The 16,393-nt window shown below is 40.0% G+C and overlaps 1 protein-coding gene across 1 annotated transcript in view; it reads left to right on the top strand.

The window, feature by feature from the left end:
- The window catches only part of ANO4 (anoctamin 4), a 422,274-nt gene that overhangs the window by 191,934 nt on the left and 213,947 nt on the right, over positions 1-16,393 (top strand). The window contains exon 2 of the mRNA XM_081248924.1: positions 1,358-1,549. Within this exon, the coding sequence (XP_081105050.1) occupies positions 1,495-1,549 (55 nt within the window). The 5' untranslated portion in view covers positions 1,358-1,494. The remainder of the gene's footprint in view (positions 1-1,357; positions 1,550-16,393) is intronic.

The following is a 16,393-nucleotide window of genomic DNA, read 5'->3' as shown; positions in this document are numbered from 1 at the left end:
TAGTAGTTTGTATCTCTTAATCCCATACCCCTAACATTCCCCTCCCCACTTCCTTCTCCCAACTGGTAACCCCTCTAAAAAATAATACAAAGGAACGTATAGAGCAAAACAGAAACAGACTCATAGAGATTTTCCTTTTAATGAAAAACTTTTGTGGTTTGGTGAAGCTTAGCTTTCCTTCATCAGATGGCATGATTCCTTAACAAATCCCCCTGGCTGGTTGGCTTCAAATAAGGCTAACACCTTTCCTTGGCTTTTTTTTAAAGAACAAATCTGGATTCAGTCCACCATGAGTTTGAATTGCAGCTCCGTACTCACAGTGCTTCTTTGGAAAAATCATATAACCTTTCATATTTTACTTGAGGCTTCTAAAATGATTTTCTAATTCTTTTTTCCATCAGTAATTTATTAACTGGAATTCTTCTGTAGTGAAGAACTTTGTCTTATCAACTATTTGGCTTAAGTATGGTTAGTAAAGGAAAGGCAGGATAAATGCTTTCTTCTTTCCTTTTATTTATCATTTTCTTAATAATGAATTGGTATTTTATCAACCTCCAGTGGTGATATGAGTGTTTTTATCTTTTGAGCTCAGAATTGTAAAATATAATTTGTATGTATCAGCAGATGTAATCCGTATCTATATAATCGATATAAGTTAATACAATCAATATTGTTGCTGATGAAATTGACATGAAGTCTGGGATTTGCTTTAAACTACTCTGGCACCTAAAAAGCAAACCGACAGCAAAGGGAGTGGAATAGGTGAATATTGCAAAGGTTTTTTTTCAGCTTTTTGGGAAGATCTTTATTTAGTGACGCTGGGTGGTAGGTACATCGAGTCCATTGTACTATTCTTTTCACTTTTAGTATGGTTGAAATTTTCCCAGATAAAATAGCTCTAAAAACATACATAATTTTAAGGTTATCAGAGGTGTAAATCTGAGTTCAGTCTTTAACTCTGGCCTATACATGAATACTGTGGAAAAAGATTCTTCGATGTTTATTGAAATGCCAGATATCACAGCAGTTTCTAATCCTCATGCCACTGACAACAGCATGCCAATTATGTGCATATTTTCCAGGACTTTGGAAGAATTTTAGTATTTAACTTTATTGGATCTGTTTATAAAACTCTTGTCACAGTAACTGAGGCTGTCCACTTTTGAATGAAACAATGTTCAGGAAATAATGTAATGTGAAAATCAATTGGTATCACAGTTCTTATATTACTAGCATCCCTTAAGAATTTGAAACAAAGTTACTTAATGCTTTCTGGATTTTATGCCAGAAAATAATTTGGCGTTTTAGCCATTCTGCACTGACTTCTTCAATATAATGGTGCTATTTCTTATTCCAGGTTTAAGTTTATCTATTCATGGGGCTGAAAAGTGTTTGCAAATCCACCAACGGCGAAGTGTGGCGAGCCACCCAGGGTCACGTCGCCTGCCCGTGGTCAGGCATTCCTCACTCCCACCAGGCAGAAGGTCAATAAAAATGGAGGCAAGGTCTTCTGGAATCACTAATGGGAAAACCAAAGTCTTCCACCCAGGTAATGCATGGGGAAGGGTCAACAGGGACCCGTGTTAGCAGCAGGCTGACACAGCCTGCATTATGTTTTTATTGTCTAACTCTTCCATGCTTCCAGTTAAGCTTTTTTTTTAAACATCTTTATTGGAGTATAATTGCTTTACAATGGTGTGTTAGTTTCTGCTTTATAACAAAGTGAATCAGTTGTACATATACATATGTTCCCATATCTCTTCCCTCTTGCGTCTCCCTCCCTCCCACCCTCCCTATCCCACCCCTCTAGGTGGTCACAAACCACCGAGCTGATCTCCCTGTGCTATGCGGCTGCTTCCCACTACCAAACATAAAACAGGAAGCTTGCTTTTTAAAAAGAGTCTTGTTTTTTTTCTCTCTCTCTCTCTTCACTTCAGTCAGTGGTAAATGTCACCAAGACCAATAGGAGGAAAGAGAGCTTGATGTGTCAGAAAAGGTTAAGGCAACATTCCACTTACAGTGGGAGAATCTAAATGAAAAATTTCAGTGAATAAACTTGCTCAGTTCAAAAAAGCTTATCGTATAATAAAATAATACAGAGATTTGGCCAGTTTCTTGAAAATTTGCTCTAAGACAGCTTGGGGAAAAAGTCAAGCTGAAAATGTCCGCTTTGAAGCCTCAGTTATGTGGCTTGACTTGCCTGTATTTCCTCCTCAGGTGAAGGGAGAAGACTAAAGTCATATGAAGTTTCAAGGCTCTGAGAAGCATCTGTGATCTCTTAAAAATGTTAAAATGAGTGTATATCAAAGTTGGTAATTACAACTAAAAGTATTTGGGTGAGAGGCTCATTTAAGTATTCATTCGTTCATTCATTCAACAAAGATATTGAGTGCATACTATTTGCCAGGCATTGTTTTGGGTGCTGAGGAAAAACAAGTGAACACTGTCTTTCTGACTCACAAAAACATCAAATTGTGAGGAAATTCTGAAGTCACTTAGTATAAGTCTCACCCAATCCTGATTTCTCTGTGTAATGTCCTTGCAGGTGGCCACCCAACCTCAACTAAAGTCAAGTTTCCTTCTCTAGCCATGTCATCTTCTTTCTCTCAGCTGATAACCTTGTTTCCTAACCTCATGGAGAAACCCACAAGCCACTGGGCCTGAATGATGCAGTTCCCTTACCCTGCATCTCCACGTATATCTCTGTTTACTCCCATCCTTCACCCTTTTCCTGTGGTTTTCAAAACATGAGGGTCTTCCCACTGTCCTTGACCAAGCTTTCACCTGTATCCTTCACCAGTGGCCTTGGCCACCCTTTTCCTCTCTTGGACCTTGCCCTTTCCCCTCATCCTGTGAAGAAGGCTAAAGCTTCTCTCGTCCTCATCATCTTCATTGGACACTGCATCCTTTTCTCTTCTCCGCCACTTCTCCCCTCCCTTCGGAGCCAGACTTCTGAAGGAGTAATCTGCTTGGCTGGGCTCTACTCTCTGCCTTTCCAGCCACTCTTCAACCCAACACCGTCGGATTTCTGCCTTCTCCTCTCCATCATGGTGATTCTGGAGGCCCTTAGTGACCCCCTTTTACCATAATGTGGTGAGTAACAGACTCTTCTGATGCACCCGACCAGAATGGACCACGACTTCTTCCCAGAGCACTTCTCTGACTTCCATGATGGCCTTCTTTCTTGGTTCTCATCTCACGTCTCTCACAGGTAACTCTTGACAGTTTCCCAACCTCCAGCATCTCTCTCATCCTCTTGCCTCCTGTCATAGTGTATCCTTTACACCAAAGGCAGAATGATTCATTTCCACCCCTGATCATGCCATTCATCTTGCTTGTCCTACTCATTCTAGGGCAAAAGCCAAACCTCTTAGCATGTTAAAAACAAATGCCCATCATGATCTAGCCCCTAGTGCTTCTCATCCGTTTTTTGCCCCCTTCTGCCTTAAACTTTATACTCTAATGTATCAGCTGGGGTTCAACCAGAAAAGCAGGGCCAGTAGAAGATTTATACTAGAGATTTATTAAAAAGAATTGACGTACATGATTGTGAGGGCTCTCTAGGCCGGTCTGAAATCCATAGGGCAAGGCTGTTAGAAAGGGCAGGCTGGTACTCTTGGGCACAGTGGAGGTCACTGTCTACAGGTGGAATTTCTTCTTCAGGACAACCTTAGCTCTGGTTTTAAGACCTTTTGGCTGATTGAATCAGCACCCCAACCCTCTTGCTTAGGATAATCTCCCTTATTTAAAGTAACCAATTATGGACTTGTAAAACGCTTTCACAGCAGCATCCGGATTAGTGTTCACCGAGTAACTGGGGACTCTAGTCCAGCCAAGTTGGCACATCAACTAGACCATGACGTCTGATCAGACTGACTTGCTTTCAGCTCTCCAGACACGTGATGCTATGTCATATCTCTCAACCTTTGCTCAGGCTGCTCGCTCTAGGATACCCTGGTTTTGCTCCATAATTTTTTAATATTTTGAAATCGTCTGTCTCTCCACCATAAGGTCTTTAAAGGCATGGATTCTGGGATATTTATCTTGTACCTCCATTAAATAATTTGTAGGGTAGGACTGAACTGACCCTTCATTAGCTGTTTTTCAGACTATTATTATAGAGTTCCTTAAACTTTTTTCTAGGTTTATTAGGGTATAATTGACAAATTACAATTGCATTCTAGTTGCTCTACTTGCTTTTCAGCAAATATTTATTGAGGGCCAATTTGGTTGCCAAGCACGCTTCAAGTACTTGGAATACATCAGTGAATGAAACAAAGATCCCTGCCCCTGGAGAGTTAACATATTATATGGGGGAGATAGGTAATATATAAACATAATAGGGCTTCCCTGGTGGCGCAGTGGTTGAGAGTCCGCCTGCCGATGCAGGGGACACGGGTTCATGCCCCGGTTCGGGAAGATCCCACATGCTGTGGAGCGGCTGGGCCCGTGAGCCATGGCCGCTGAGCCTGGCGTCCGGAGCCTGTGCTCCACAAGGGGAGAGGCCACAACAGTGAGAGGCCCACATACAGCCAAAAAAAAAAAAAAAAAAAAAAAGCTATAAACATAATAAATAGTGTTTAGGAAGAAGATAAATATTATGGATAAAAGAAAAAGTAGGGGAAATCAGGTGGTAGGGTTGCATGTTGCAATTTTAAATAAGGTGGTCAGTATGTAGGCCACATTGTGGAGAAGATGTGTGATCAAGGGCTAGAAGGAGCTGAGAGGGCCGCTGAGATGGGCAAGTTCACCCCAGCAGAGGGATAGCCAGTTGACAGGCCCTACAATAGGAATGAGTCTGGCAGTTTGAGGAAAAGCACGGAGGCCCCTGAGCTTGGAGTGAGAAGGAAACATCAGCTCAGTGAGGTCAGAGGGACCAGATGGGGCAGGGCCTTGCAGGCCATGTAAGGACTTTGAGCCCTATATGAAATGGGAGCTTTTAAGGGGTATGTATGTATGTATGTATGTATGTATGTATGTATGTATGTATGTATGTATGTATTTATTTATTTATTTATTTATGGCTGTGTTGGCTCTTCGTTTCTGTGTGAGGGCTTTCTCTAGTTGCGGCAAGTGGGGGCCACTCCTCATCGCGGTGCGCGGGCCTCTCACTATCGCAGCCTCTCGTTGCGGAGCACAGGCTCCAGACGCGCAGGCTCAGTATTTGTGGCTCACGGGGCTAGTCGCTCCGCGGCACGTGGGATCTTCCCAGACCAGGGCTCGAACCCGTGTCCCCTGCATCGGCAGGCAGACTCTCAACCACTGTGCCACCAGGGAAGCCCCTTTTAAGGGGTTTTGAGCAGAAGAATCCCATGATCTGACTTATTTTTTAACAGGATCACTTTAGCTATTATTTGAGGTTAGACTATAGGGGTAGAGGGTGAAAGGAGGAAGGTCAGTTAGGAGGCCACCGTAATAATCAAGTCGAGACATGATGGTAGCTCTTACTAGGGGTAGAAAAAGGCACATGAAAAGTGTTAAACATCACTAATTATTAGAGAAATGCAAATCAAAACTACAATGAGGTGTCACCTCACACCAGTCAGAATGGCCTTCATCAAAAACTCTACGAACAATAAATGCTGGAGAGGGTGTGGAGAAAAGGGAACCCTCTTGCACTGTTGGTGGGAAAGTAAATTGATACAGCCACTATGGAAAACAGTATGAAGTTTCCTTAAAAAACTAAAAATAGAACTACTATATAACCTAGTAATTCTACTACTGGGCATGTGCCCAGGGAAAACCATAATTCAAAAAGGCACATGCACGCAAGCACTATTTACAGTAGCCAGGACATGGAAGCAACCTAAATGTCCATCGACAGATGAATGAATAAAGAAGATGTGGTACATATATATATAATGGAATATTACTTAGCCATAAAAAGGAACAAAACAGGGTCATTTGTAGAGATGTGGATGGACCTAGAGACTATCATACAGAGTGAAGTAAGTCAGAAAGAGGAAAAAAAACATTGTATATTAACACATATATGTGGAATCTAAAAAAATGGTATAGATGATCTTAATCTGCAAAGCAGAAATAGAGACACAGACATAGAGAACAAACATATGGATACCAAGGGGGGAGTGGGATGAATTGGGAGATGGGGATTGACATATATACAATATTGATATTATGTATAAAATAGATAACTAAGGAGAACCTACTGTAAAGCACAGGGGACTCTACTCAGTGCTCTGTAGTGACCTAAATGGGAAGGAACTCCAAAAAAGAGGGGATATATGTATACATATAACTGATTCACTTTGCTGCACAGTAAAAACTAACACAACATTGTAAAGCAACTATACTCCAATAAAAATTTAAAAATAAAATAAAGTTGGGCCACAGAGTTTCAATGGATTAGATGTGGGATAAGAGAGAGGAAAACTAAGTATGGCTGTATGGTTTTTGACTTGAGTAAATGGGTTTGGTGTCAACTGAGATGGAGAAGGCTGAAGGCAAAACGGACTTAGTGGATTTGAGGGCAGAAGTGGGGTCAGGATCGGAAGTCTGTGGGCAACTGGAGAGATCACGTGGGTGGTGGGATAAACATATTTGGAGTTTGAGAGATTGGTCTGGGAAGGAGATATAAAATCGACTGTTGTTGACAAGTAAATGACAAGTAAATCATCTTTAAAGCCATGAAAGGGAAAGAGATGACCAGATGGAGAAGGGGGAGAGGATTAAGGGCTACAATCTGGCACACCCCAATAGTAAAGGTCAGAACATGAACCACCAGCAAAGAAGGCCGAGAAGGAATGGCCAGCAAGGCTGGAGAGAAACCAGAAATTACATGTCTTGGAAGTTCAGTAAAGAAAGTTTATCACAAAGAGAGGAGTGATTATCTAGGTTAAATGCTGCTGAAAGTCAAGTAAGATGAGAAATAAGAATTGGCCATTGATTTTAGTAAAGTAGAGATTTTGAGAAGAACAGCTTTGGTGAAGTGGTGGGGATGAAACTCTGATTACAGTGTGTCTCACACAGAATGGAAGCATATGAATTGGATACTGGGAATACAGACAACTTTTTTTTTTTTTTTTTTGCGGTATGTGGGCCTCTCACTGCCGTCGCCTCTCCCGTTGCGGAGCACAAGCTCCAGACGCGCAGGCTCAACGGCCATGGCTCACGGGCCCAGCCGCTCCGTGGCATGTGGGATCTTCCCAGACCGGGGCACGAACCCGTGTCCCCTGCATCGGCAGGCAGACTCTCAACCACTGCACCAGGGAAGCCCCTGCAGACAACTTTTTAAAAGTAGTTTTGCTATGAAGGGTAGCGAAGAAATAGAGCAGCCGCTGGGGGAGAAGCGAGGTCAAGAGAGTTTCTTTGCAAAATAGCAAATCTCCAGCAGATAACTGGCGCTGGGGAGGGGGAAGAATTCACGATGTGAGGATCGGTGAGAGAAATGAGAGCTGTGTGCACGTGATAACAGATGGGAAGGGAGAGTGTGTAGACGTTGGCAATGTGAGGAGGGTCTGAGAAGTTCTTTTGCCACTGTTTCAGTTTTATCTGTAACGTGGTAAGGAAGGTCATAACTGAGAACGAGAGGGAGTAAGATTGATTGAGAGGATGGTAGGATGGTGTCAACGGTGGAATATGGTTGCCGGCCCACATTAAATGCCTATTGGAGGTTCATGATCATGAAATTAAACTAGGACTAGTTACCATGGTTGTGTGTTTCTCTTTAACCTTGTGTAGCTACGTGAATGAAAACAAAGAATATATCAAAATAGAGAGTTATATTTAGTCAGGGTTTTGATTTTGCCAAGGAATTAGGAAAAGAGAGAGAGGGAATCAAGGGTGCACTAGAGAGAATGATGATTAACAGTCGATCATGTGTTTTAAGGGGAGTGAAGACATCGGAGCGGGCAGTGAGTTTCAGTGGAAAGTTGATAGGATCACTTGGTTGGAGGTCCAAGAGGCGATTAAAGGGTACTGAGGCTAGGACAGGGGAAGAAGAGCTGAAAAGATAAGAGGAGGTAGTGAAAGAGTAGAATGCAGGGCACTGATACTAAGAAGGGCGTTGCTGTTATTAGTAATGATGGGGTTGAGGCTAGGGTATGAAGTTAGTGTAATGTGATGGAGGGCAAGATCAGTGGAGGAAAGTATTCTCAGAATGAGAAGCCAGGGTTTGGGAAGGATCATCTACGTAGATACTGAAATTGAATTGAATAGTTTTGGGAGAGTGACAATAAGCCAGGAGGTAACCTCATCAGGAAATGAGGGAGCATGATCTGGAAGGCAGCAGGTGGGTGCAGTGATGACGGAGAGAAGGTGATATAATAAAACAACCTGAGATTCAAGGCTGGGAGAGTTTAGGGAAGGGGGAAGAACAGTGGTCTGAAGGTGGCATGAGGACTCAAGGAAGACACGCCCCCTCCTCCTCCAGGTCCTTTGGTGTGGGACAAAAATAGTAGCATAGGAACGAGCCAGGGGGAAGCTGTGACCTCTGGGAAGAGCCAGGCTTTCATGAAAGCAAGGAGATGAAGGGACCAATCTGAGAAAAGGCTGATGGGAAGAGAATTCTGGAAGGCCCAGTGAGCCCAGTGTTTGAAACCTCTACCGTTTCACCTCTGCCTATTTTTCCTGGCATCTTTTATACTGTGTAACCTGCCTTGTTCTACGTTATCCACAGCTCTGCACTGTTTCTCAAGTAGGCTTTTACGCTTCCATTTCTCTGCTATTATTCAAGTTCCTCGCTCTTTTTGGAATGCCCCGACCTCAATGCATCTCTCTCAAGCCCTTCTCATACCTCAAAGTGTATCCCAAGTCCCCCCTCCTCCCAAAAGCCTTTCTGATCCAACTGGTCAGAACTTGGAAGCCTTATCAAAGGCTGATTATTTGCTGTTTGTCGAAATCTATTGCACTCACTGGGTATAGGTTTGCATTCTGAAGTTATGCAGGGTAAATCTATTCTTCTTTCAGTGCTGATCTTTTAGTTGTTCAAAAACTCACCTTGAGCTATTTGCCAACTGAAACATTTTCTAGTTCCTTCGATGCTTCCTTCAACAGCATGGTTTTCACCTTCTTTACCATTCTACCCACTTCACTCTTAGAAAAAGTCTTATTTCATTACTGCATCTTTGGAAATACAGTGCCCAGAATTGTACAGAATATTCTGTTTGTGTTTGACCCAGGCAGAGAAGAGTCAGTCTTTGACATCCTCTACTGATATTAATGTAATAAACATTTGAAGAAATGTTAAGATATTTCCTAATGGTGTGATGTCAGCATATCTTGTCACTGCCCTTACCTTAAAACACACATCACTACATTTATCTATCATAATTTTATCATTGATTCTTGAACCCTGCTTGCATTGGCTATTGGTTGAAAATATAAATAAAACCAATTCTTTAGCACATAATTATCGTTAAGAAAAATCATATTAAACAAATTATGATTAGAAACCTGGTTTTGAAATATATGTATTTAAAACTAACGTTATTAAGATAGATGTGACTTCAATCCCATCCTTTTATTTTTAGTGTACTTTTACTAATGCATCATAGTTCTCTGTTGGGAGATGATAGAAGAGCTCTCAAACCGAGTTTCTTATTTGCAGTGCATCATAGATCTTAGAAGCAGCATGTGCATTTTAGTCATAGTGAGGCCTATTAAATCATCCATCTACTTTTTACAAAGTTAATAATCTCGATTCTCAAAGCACTTTCTAAAAGCCTACTCAGACTGGTTGATAAGTACGAAAAGAAAGAACAAGAAAATCTTGTAGATCTTCTGTGCCATCAACCCTGAACAATTTCAGTTCATTTATTCCCCTTTGAGTTTACAAACATTTCTGAGTGCCTACTATGTCCTAACAAATACTTATTTGGAGGGTACTTCACTGGGGCTGGAATGGTGTAGAACTCTATTGGAGCTCACAGTCATGTCCAGAAAGACCATCAGGGCTCTTTGGTTATAAATAACTGAAACCAATTATTTAATCCAAGCAAAGGAGGAATGTAAATTTGAAGGCTATGGATGGAAAGGCTGGAGAACTGGCCTTGGAAAAGGAACAGACACCAAGAAAAGGACTATTTGACTTTCTGGAATAAATGAACCCTTACCATTTTTCTTTGTTTTTGCATCATTTGGCTCAGTTTTTGAAGACCTGGAAGAGATTCTATCAGCCATGTGCCTTTCCCTTGGTTGGGCAGAGAGTGATGAGAGATAAAAGGATAGGACAGAGAAGGCCTCCCTCTTCAGCTTTTATAATAGGAGGATAGGACCCCTTGATTTCTCCTCCCACCCAGGCTGCACACAGTAAGGGAAAGACATTTCCCCAAAAGGAAATAGAGGTGATGTTAGAAAAGGGAAATGTATGTGGAAGAATATCCACTACAGGGACCTGTACTTAACCCGCTATAATAGAATTCATTGTATTAAGGGCTAGAATAGAGATATAAATAAAATTATGGAAACATTATTACTAGGGAAAAAGATATAAGAAGGATTCTACAGATTGGACTTTGAAGGTCAGCTAAGAAATCAACAGGAAGATGGAGGGATGGCCATTCAGATATAGGAAAGAGCGTAATAATAGTGCATTATAGTGGTGATCAGTGCAAGCTTTGTTGTTAGATGTTTTAAACCCACATATGTTCCCTAATAGCTATGCAGACTTGGGCAAATGACTTAATTTCTCTGAATCTTCTTCCTCATCAGCAAAATGAGAATATTAATACCTATCTCACAGTGTTAGGATTGCCAGATGAAACACAGGACTCACAGTTAAATTTCAGATAAACAACAAATACCTTTTGGTGTAAGAATGTCCCATGAATTGCATGAGGCAGACTTATGATAAAATATTATTAGTTTATTTGAAATTCAAATTACCTGGGTACCCTATATTTTTATGTGTTATATCTGGCAACCCTATGTGGCATTGTTATGCCAGATAAATTCATTCATGTAAAATGCTCTATATGATCCTTGCACAGTAAGGTGACAGGATCAAAGGATCATTTTTGTTGTCACCATCATCATAGACAAAATTCACAAGCCTGAAAGTACTTATGACCCAGAATCATTTCTCACTTGGTCCTTGAAGCATAGTGCAGTTTCCCAGTTAACTTGAGCCAGGTTAACAATTAAGACGGTTTCCCTTTATGCTGCACTGACGCAGGAGCTGTTCACCTTCATCTTGTATTTGTATGGTTTCTCTTTCCTTCTGATTGTTTCAGATGTTTCTCTTGTGTATTGATTTCATTTTGACCTTATCTTTTAGCCGCTCATAATTAATGAATATTATTCCACTTTATAGGCCAATAATATAAGTATTAAATGGCACCAGGCTTGGAACTGTCTTTTAAGGGTCAAGAACAGAGTCAACTGAAGCACTGATTGCGAATTTTTGAATTTGAAAGTGTAAAGCTTAGTGAGTATGGGTCACATTATTCCAGTTTAATGACTGTGCCACACAAAATAGAATTAGAAACTTTGTGAAATCTAAAATATTTCTTCTATTGCTTTTCCTTTATATGTTAGGCCCATCGTACAGTCCTAGAGAAATGCCATTAGTCACAGAATTTGTCCTTTATTCTCTTCTAGAGTTGGTAAAGTGATGTTTTGCTGATATATTTCATTAGTTTCCCAAGTAATTTCTAACACAATTCCTTTTATCTCCCTTTAAAAGCCTAAGCAGCCCTTTCCCCTTTTATGCATGATTATTTTTCCCTTATATAGGTATGTATTTAAATGCTGGGACAAGTTGATTTCACAGGAGAGAAACTCTAGGATTTTGTTGTTTCCAGTCAGCTAGAACAACATGTATACATGTCGTCTGTATACTGTCGTCTTATGCTATCTGTATACAGACGGTACTAAATGTTTGACAATAATAAAATTACAGCCCCCCTTAAGTACTCTACCATATTCCCAACCTCAAAAACTGTTAAGCTATTTGCATTCATTATTTTATTTAATTCCATAATATCCTCATGCTGTCAGCCTTATTTTATGGTTGGGGAAACTAAGGCACAGAGAAGGTTTAAGTAACTTGCCCCAAAACACACAACCATTAAGTGGCGGAGGCAGGATTCCAACTCCGGTGGTTTGATTCTCTCATTACCTTCTTCAAACAACTTGGTAGCAATATTTCTGGCAAGTTTGTATACCAAAGCTTTGGAAAATTTAAAGCCCTATAATAGTTCAACCCGTAGCATAAGAAGACTGTATTGAGGAAGGGACCAGTTAGATTCCACTGAAAACACATAGTCACTTTAACCAGTTATTTCTTTCTATATCAGTGATGTTCCACTTTGTAGCATCATTGTTGTTCTACTCTACATTAGACCTTTTTTTTTCATCTTCCCTTTTTCAAATTCCAGTATTATGTCAAGGCCTGGTCTCAAATTAGGGAAACAGAATTAACTCAGCAAGTACCTTTCACATTCTGTTTAACGCAAGTACCAGAGGCTGTGGGGAAAAGGAGAGAAAAGGAGCAATTAACGCAGAGATTTGAAAAAGAAAGACTTGTGTGTTGGCTGACTTGTTTCTAGTTCTGCCAAGATGAGAGTCAAGATTCAACTCATTCTTTAGGGAAAAAAAGTAAACGTATGGCTAATCTTGACCACAATAATAATCATGATACCACCACCTTACGTTAGATGATGCTCCATTGTCTCCAACGGGCTTCCACAAATATTTCTCCTGCATCTCACTGAGTTCTCACAGTGGTCCGTGAGGCAGAATTAGCCCTGCTTTACTGTGCCTCAGGAAATGAAATTGCTTGACGAAAAGTACAAAATTAGTCACTGATGGACCCTAGCTAAAACCCATGTCTTTAGTTTCTTACGAGTGTTTTTTCCCCCTGAGCCAATTTTTTTTCCTTGAGGGTGAAAATAGTTGAGTGTGAAATTTAGTGTTTTCTCATCACCTTATCCAGAAACAGACATTTTACTGAGAAGTGTGCCTGAAACTTCTTTATTGAACCTGAGGTATCTGGCTACTCTTCTTGAATGAATCTGAAGCTTGGATGAAGATATGTATTTATTTTTCTATTTGTGAAACGGATTTTTGGTGTGGCTGGAAGATAAGATCTTCCACATGGCTTTGAGAATATGTGGGAGAAAAAGTATAAGAGCTACTTTGGACCTCTGTTTTATTTCTCATTGCCTTGAAGGTGAATGTGGTATCCTTCTAAACTATGGTTTAGAAATAACACTAATCATCCTTCATTTGAATCTCTTCCTCTTTAAGTGTTTTTTTTGTAAAATGTGTGATGTGAGTTTAGTAAATAGAGGGGTGCTTAGGAAAAGAAGCTATCTTGAGCCTTGAAATGTGGGCATTGGGATCTGTGTTCCTTGCTATCATTTGCTGAGTAACAAAATTGAGTTTTCTAAAAATACATACCAAATTCTTCCCTTAGAAATTTTCACTTTTTCCCCTTTGCTGAGGGACATATGCACATATTTTGACCTATGTAGTGCATTTAGAGAGAATTTTCTGAAGAATCTTTTCACAACCATTTGAATATACAAAGTGAATAAAGAAAAGGTATCCACAAAGACAACTATTTCTGGAAAGAGTATTGTGTTTTAATGGAATTTAAAACTGTATCTTCTGCCCAAGTCTATTTCAAATAACTTTATATTTAAGAAGCTTGGAGAGATTTAAATAACTACTAACTCAAGATCATATGGCTCTAACTAGTGGCCTGAGCCCTAACCCTAAACTAAGTTCTTAATCGTGGTAGATAGACGGTTAATAGTAAGCTTCTGCTCTACTTACTTAATTCCCTGAGTTAGAGATAAGAGGCCGATGCACAAGATGGACAGAGCCCTGGCTCTCAAGAGGCTTGTTGTCTTGCAAGGCCATTCTCTTTCATACATTCATCTCAGGCCCTTCTGAAGATTTACTGTGCAAGTTAAAAGAGTAAACAACATTATAGTGATGCTGAAAGTATCATGGTTTCTACTCCGTAACCCCTCCTAATCCTGAGTTTCTCTCTTCCCTTCCTCGGCAAGAGTCACTGTTGTCATAGCAACAGACCTCAGCATCTAAAAGATTGGAAGACCCCCATGGAGCCCTGCCTACACTCCCACACAAATCCTTCCTGCCATTTAAAGCTTTGCAGCTCTGGTTTCCAGGCCCTCTTTGGAACTCTTAATGCAGCCATTCTGTATAATTTAGATCACTATCTTGCCAATCCTGGGAAACATAGAAGTAATTTTGTTGAAGGTCAGCCATTACTGGCTGAAGCAGTGGGATTATTATTTCCATTTTAGACCTGAGAAATATCCACCCGCTGTTAGCTAAATGTGGTTCTCCAGTAAGGACCCAGTCCAGGATTGGGTCCTTAGAACTACTCAGTGTTAATCATTTGAAGAAATACCTTTAGCTTTTATAGTGACGAGTGTGGGTGAATCAATCTGTGTATTCCTGCTAATACAAAGCCGAGATTTCTTCTGTAAAAGAATGATCTTGCAATATCACTAGATTTATAGTTAAGCAACACTAATATGAAAGAGTGGGATTTGTGTGTCTTTTTACAATAGCACATATGAAGCATCTTCTGTTGTGAAGGTTTTTTAGCTTATGGTACACTAAATAGAATTTGGTAAGCACTATAAATGAAGTTAAGAAACACAGATGGAAAGTTTTTCCAGAACCAGTGAAATATCCCACAAGTAAATCTAGGGTTTCCAATGTCAGACCCTCCACAAGAATTGGGTTCATTTCCCCGCTTCCTTCCTAGAAGACTTATTGTGGACACTGGCTGATATAGGGAAAGTCTGAAAAGAAGACAGACTATACCTCCCTCCCTTCTTAATATCATTCTCCATCTTAACACTGTCATAGGAACACTGAATTCATTCATGGGGAATTGAAAACACACTCCCACTTTCAAAAATGGTGTCTTTGCAGCCTCTTAAGTCCAAAAATATTACATGTGAGGGTTCATTTTAGATATTTATATCAAGTGTTGAAATATCACTGCTCTCTATTCTGTAGAAAATGCTGCTTTTGAGGATTTGTATTAAATATACCTCTCTGGACAGGAACTACCAATTTTATTTGCAGAATATAAATTGAATGTAGACAGAAGCTTAGATAGAGCATCATTTATTATGAGGTAGTCATGGAAAATACCATTTGTCCCCTTAAGCTTACTTTACAGGGTCCTCCATCTTTTGTGTTTCATGGGGAAGTTAAGATTTGATTTGTCACACTTTCATTTACTTGTTTCAATGTGGGGTAACTATTCCAAATCCAAATTACAGGATTTTTTTTTTTACTAAATTGTTTTTATTTAGTATAGGTCCTAAACCTGGAACTGGCCCTCATTTTGCAGAGAAGGAATATATCACTTAAAATTTTTAGTGGATCATGTTGGCTTAACACTATGGACCAAATTATTTACATATGTGTAAATGATTGATAATTTTTAAAAGAGCTCAAAAAATTGTCTCTTCATTTTATAAATGAGAAAAATGAGGTTCATTATTTAATAGCTTAGGAACACATAAAAATGGAATTTAAATCCAGGTCAGTGTAGTGTCAAAATATGCTTTTTATATCATTTTGTGTTAATTTGCAAATATAAGATCATCTGTATTTGATTGAACAAAAACATTGAATTTTAAGTAATTTATTTAAAGCCACTATACTAAGGCAATATAATAGAAAAGTTCTATTGATAATAATTATTTGATGGGTGAGTGGGGGGCAAGGAGGAGTGGCAGTAATAGTAAGTTATATTGTCTTGTATCATAGCAGAAAACTATGTAACATATATTTGATCCTTAAACAATGGGGGGAGGCGGTTAATCTGCATATAATATATAGTTGGCTCTCCCAGTCAGTGGTTCCTTCCCATCAGTGGATTCAACCACATGCACTTTTAAGTACTGTACTATTTACTCTTGAAAAATAGTCCTGTATAAGTGGACCTGTGCAGTTCAAACCCGAGTTGTTCAAGGGTCAACTGTATAAAATTGATCAAGAAACAATGGGATGCACATATAGAGAGATCTAAAGGAAGTAAAAACAGAAACTCTTAAAAGTGGTTGGACTGAGGAAATAGGATTGGGGTTGAAGAAGAGTCGTCCACTGCTGATTTTCATTACAAGCTCTTTGGTACTTACTTGAAGGTTTTCTTTATTGTTTGACAAATTTTAAGAAGAAGGGAAGGGAAGAGCAAATGTATGATTTAGAATATGTCTTTCATAGTCATCTATAGTGGCAGTCCCCAACCTTTTTGGCACCAGGGACCAGTTTCGTGGAAGACAACTTTTCCACAGACCGGGGTCGGGTGGTTGGTTCAGGGAGTAACGCGAGCAGTGGGGAGTGGCAGATGAAGCTTCTCTTGCTCCCCTGCCACTCACCTCCGAGGTACCCGTCCTCGGCCCAGGGGTTGGGGACCCCTGGTCTATAGATAACC

Source organism: Mesoplodon bidens (assembly GCF_964165515.1).
Source record: "Mesoplodon bidens genome assembly, chromosome: 11".
In the NCBI taxonomy this organism is placed as follows: Eukaryota; Metazoa; Chordata; class Mammalia; order Artiodactyla; family Ziphiidae; genus Mesoplodon; species Mesoplodon bidens.
Note: the sequence above shows the minus strand (reverse complement) of the source record. Positions and strands in the feature narration are given on the sequence as shown.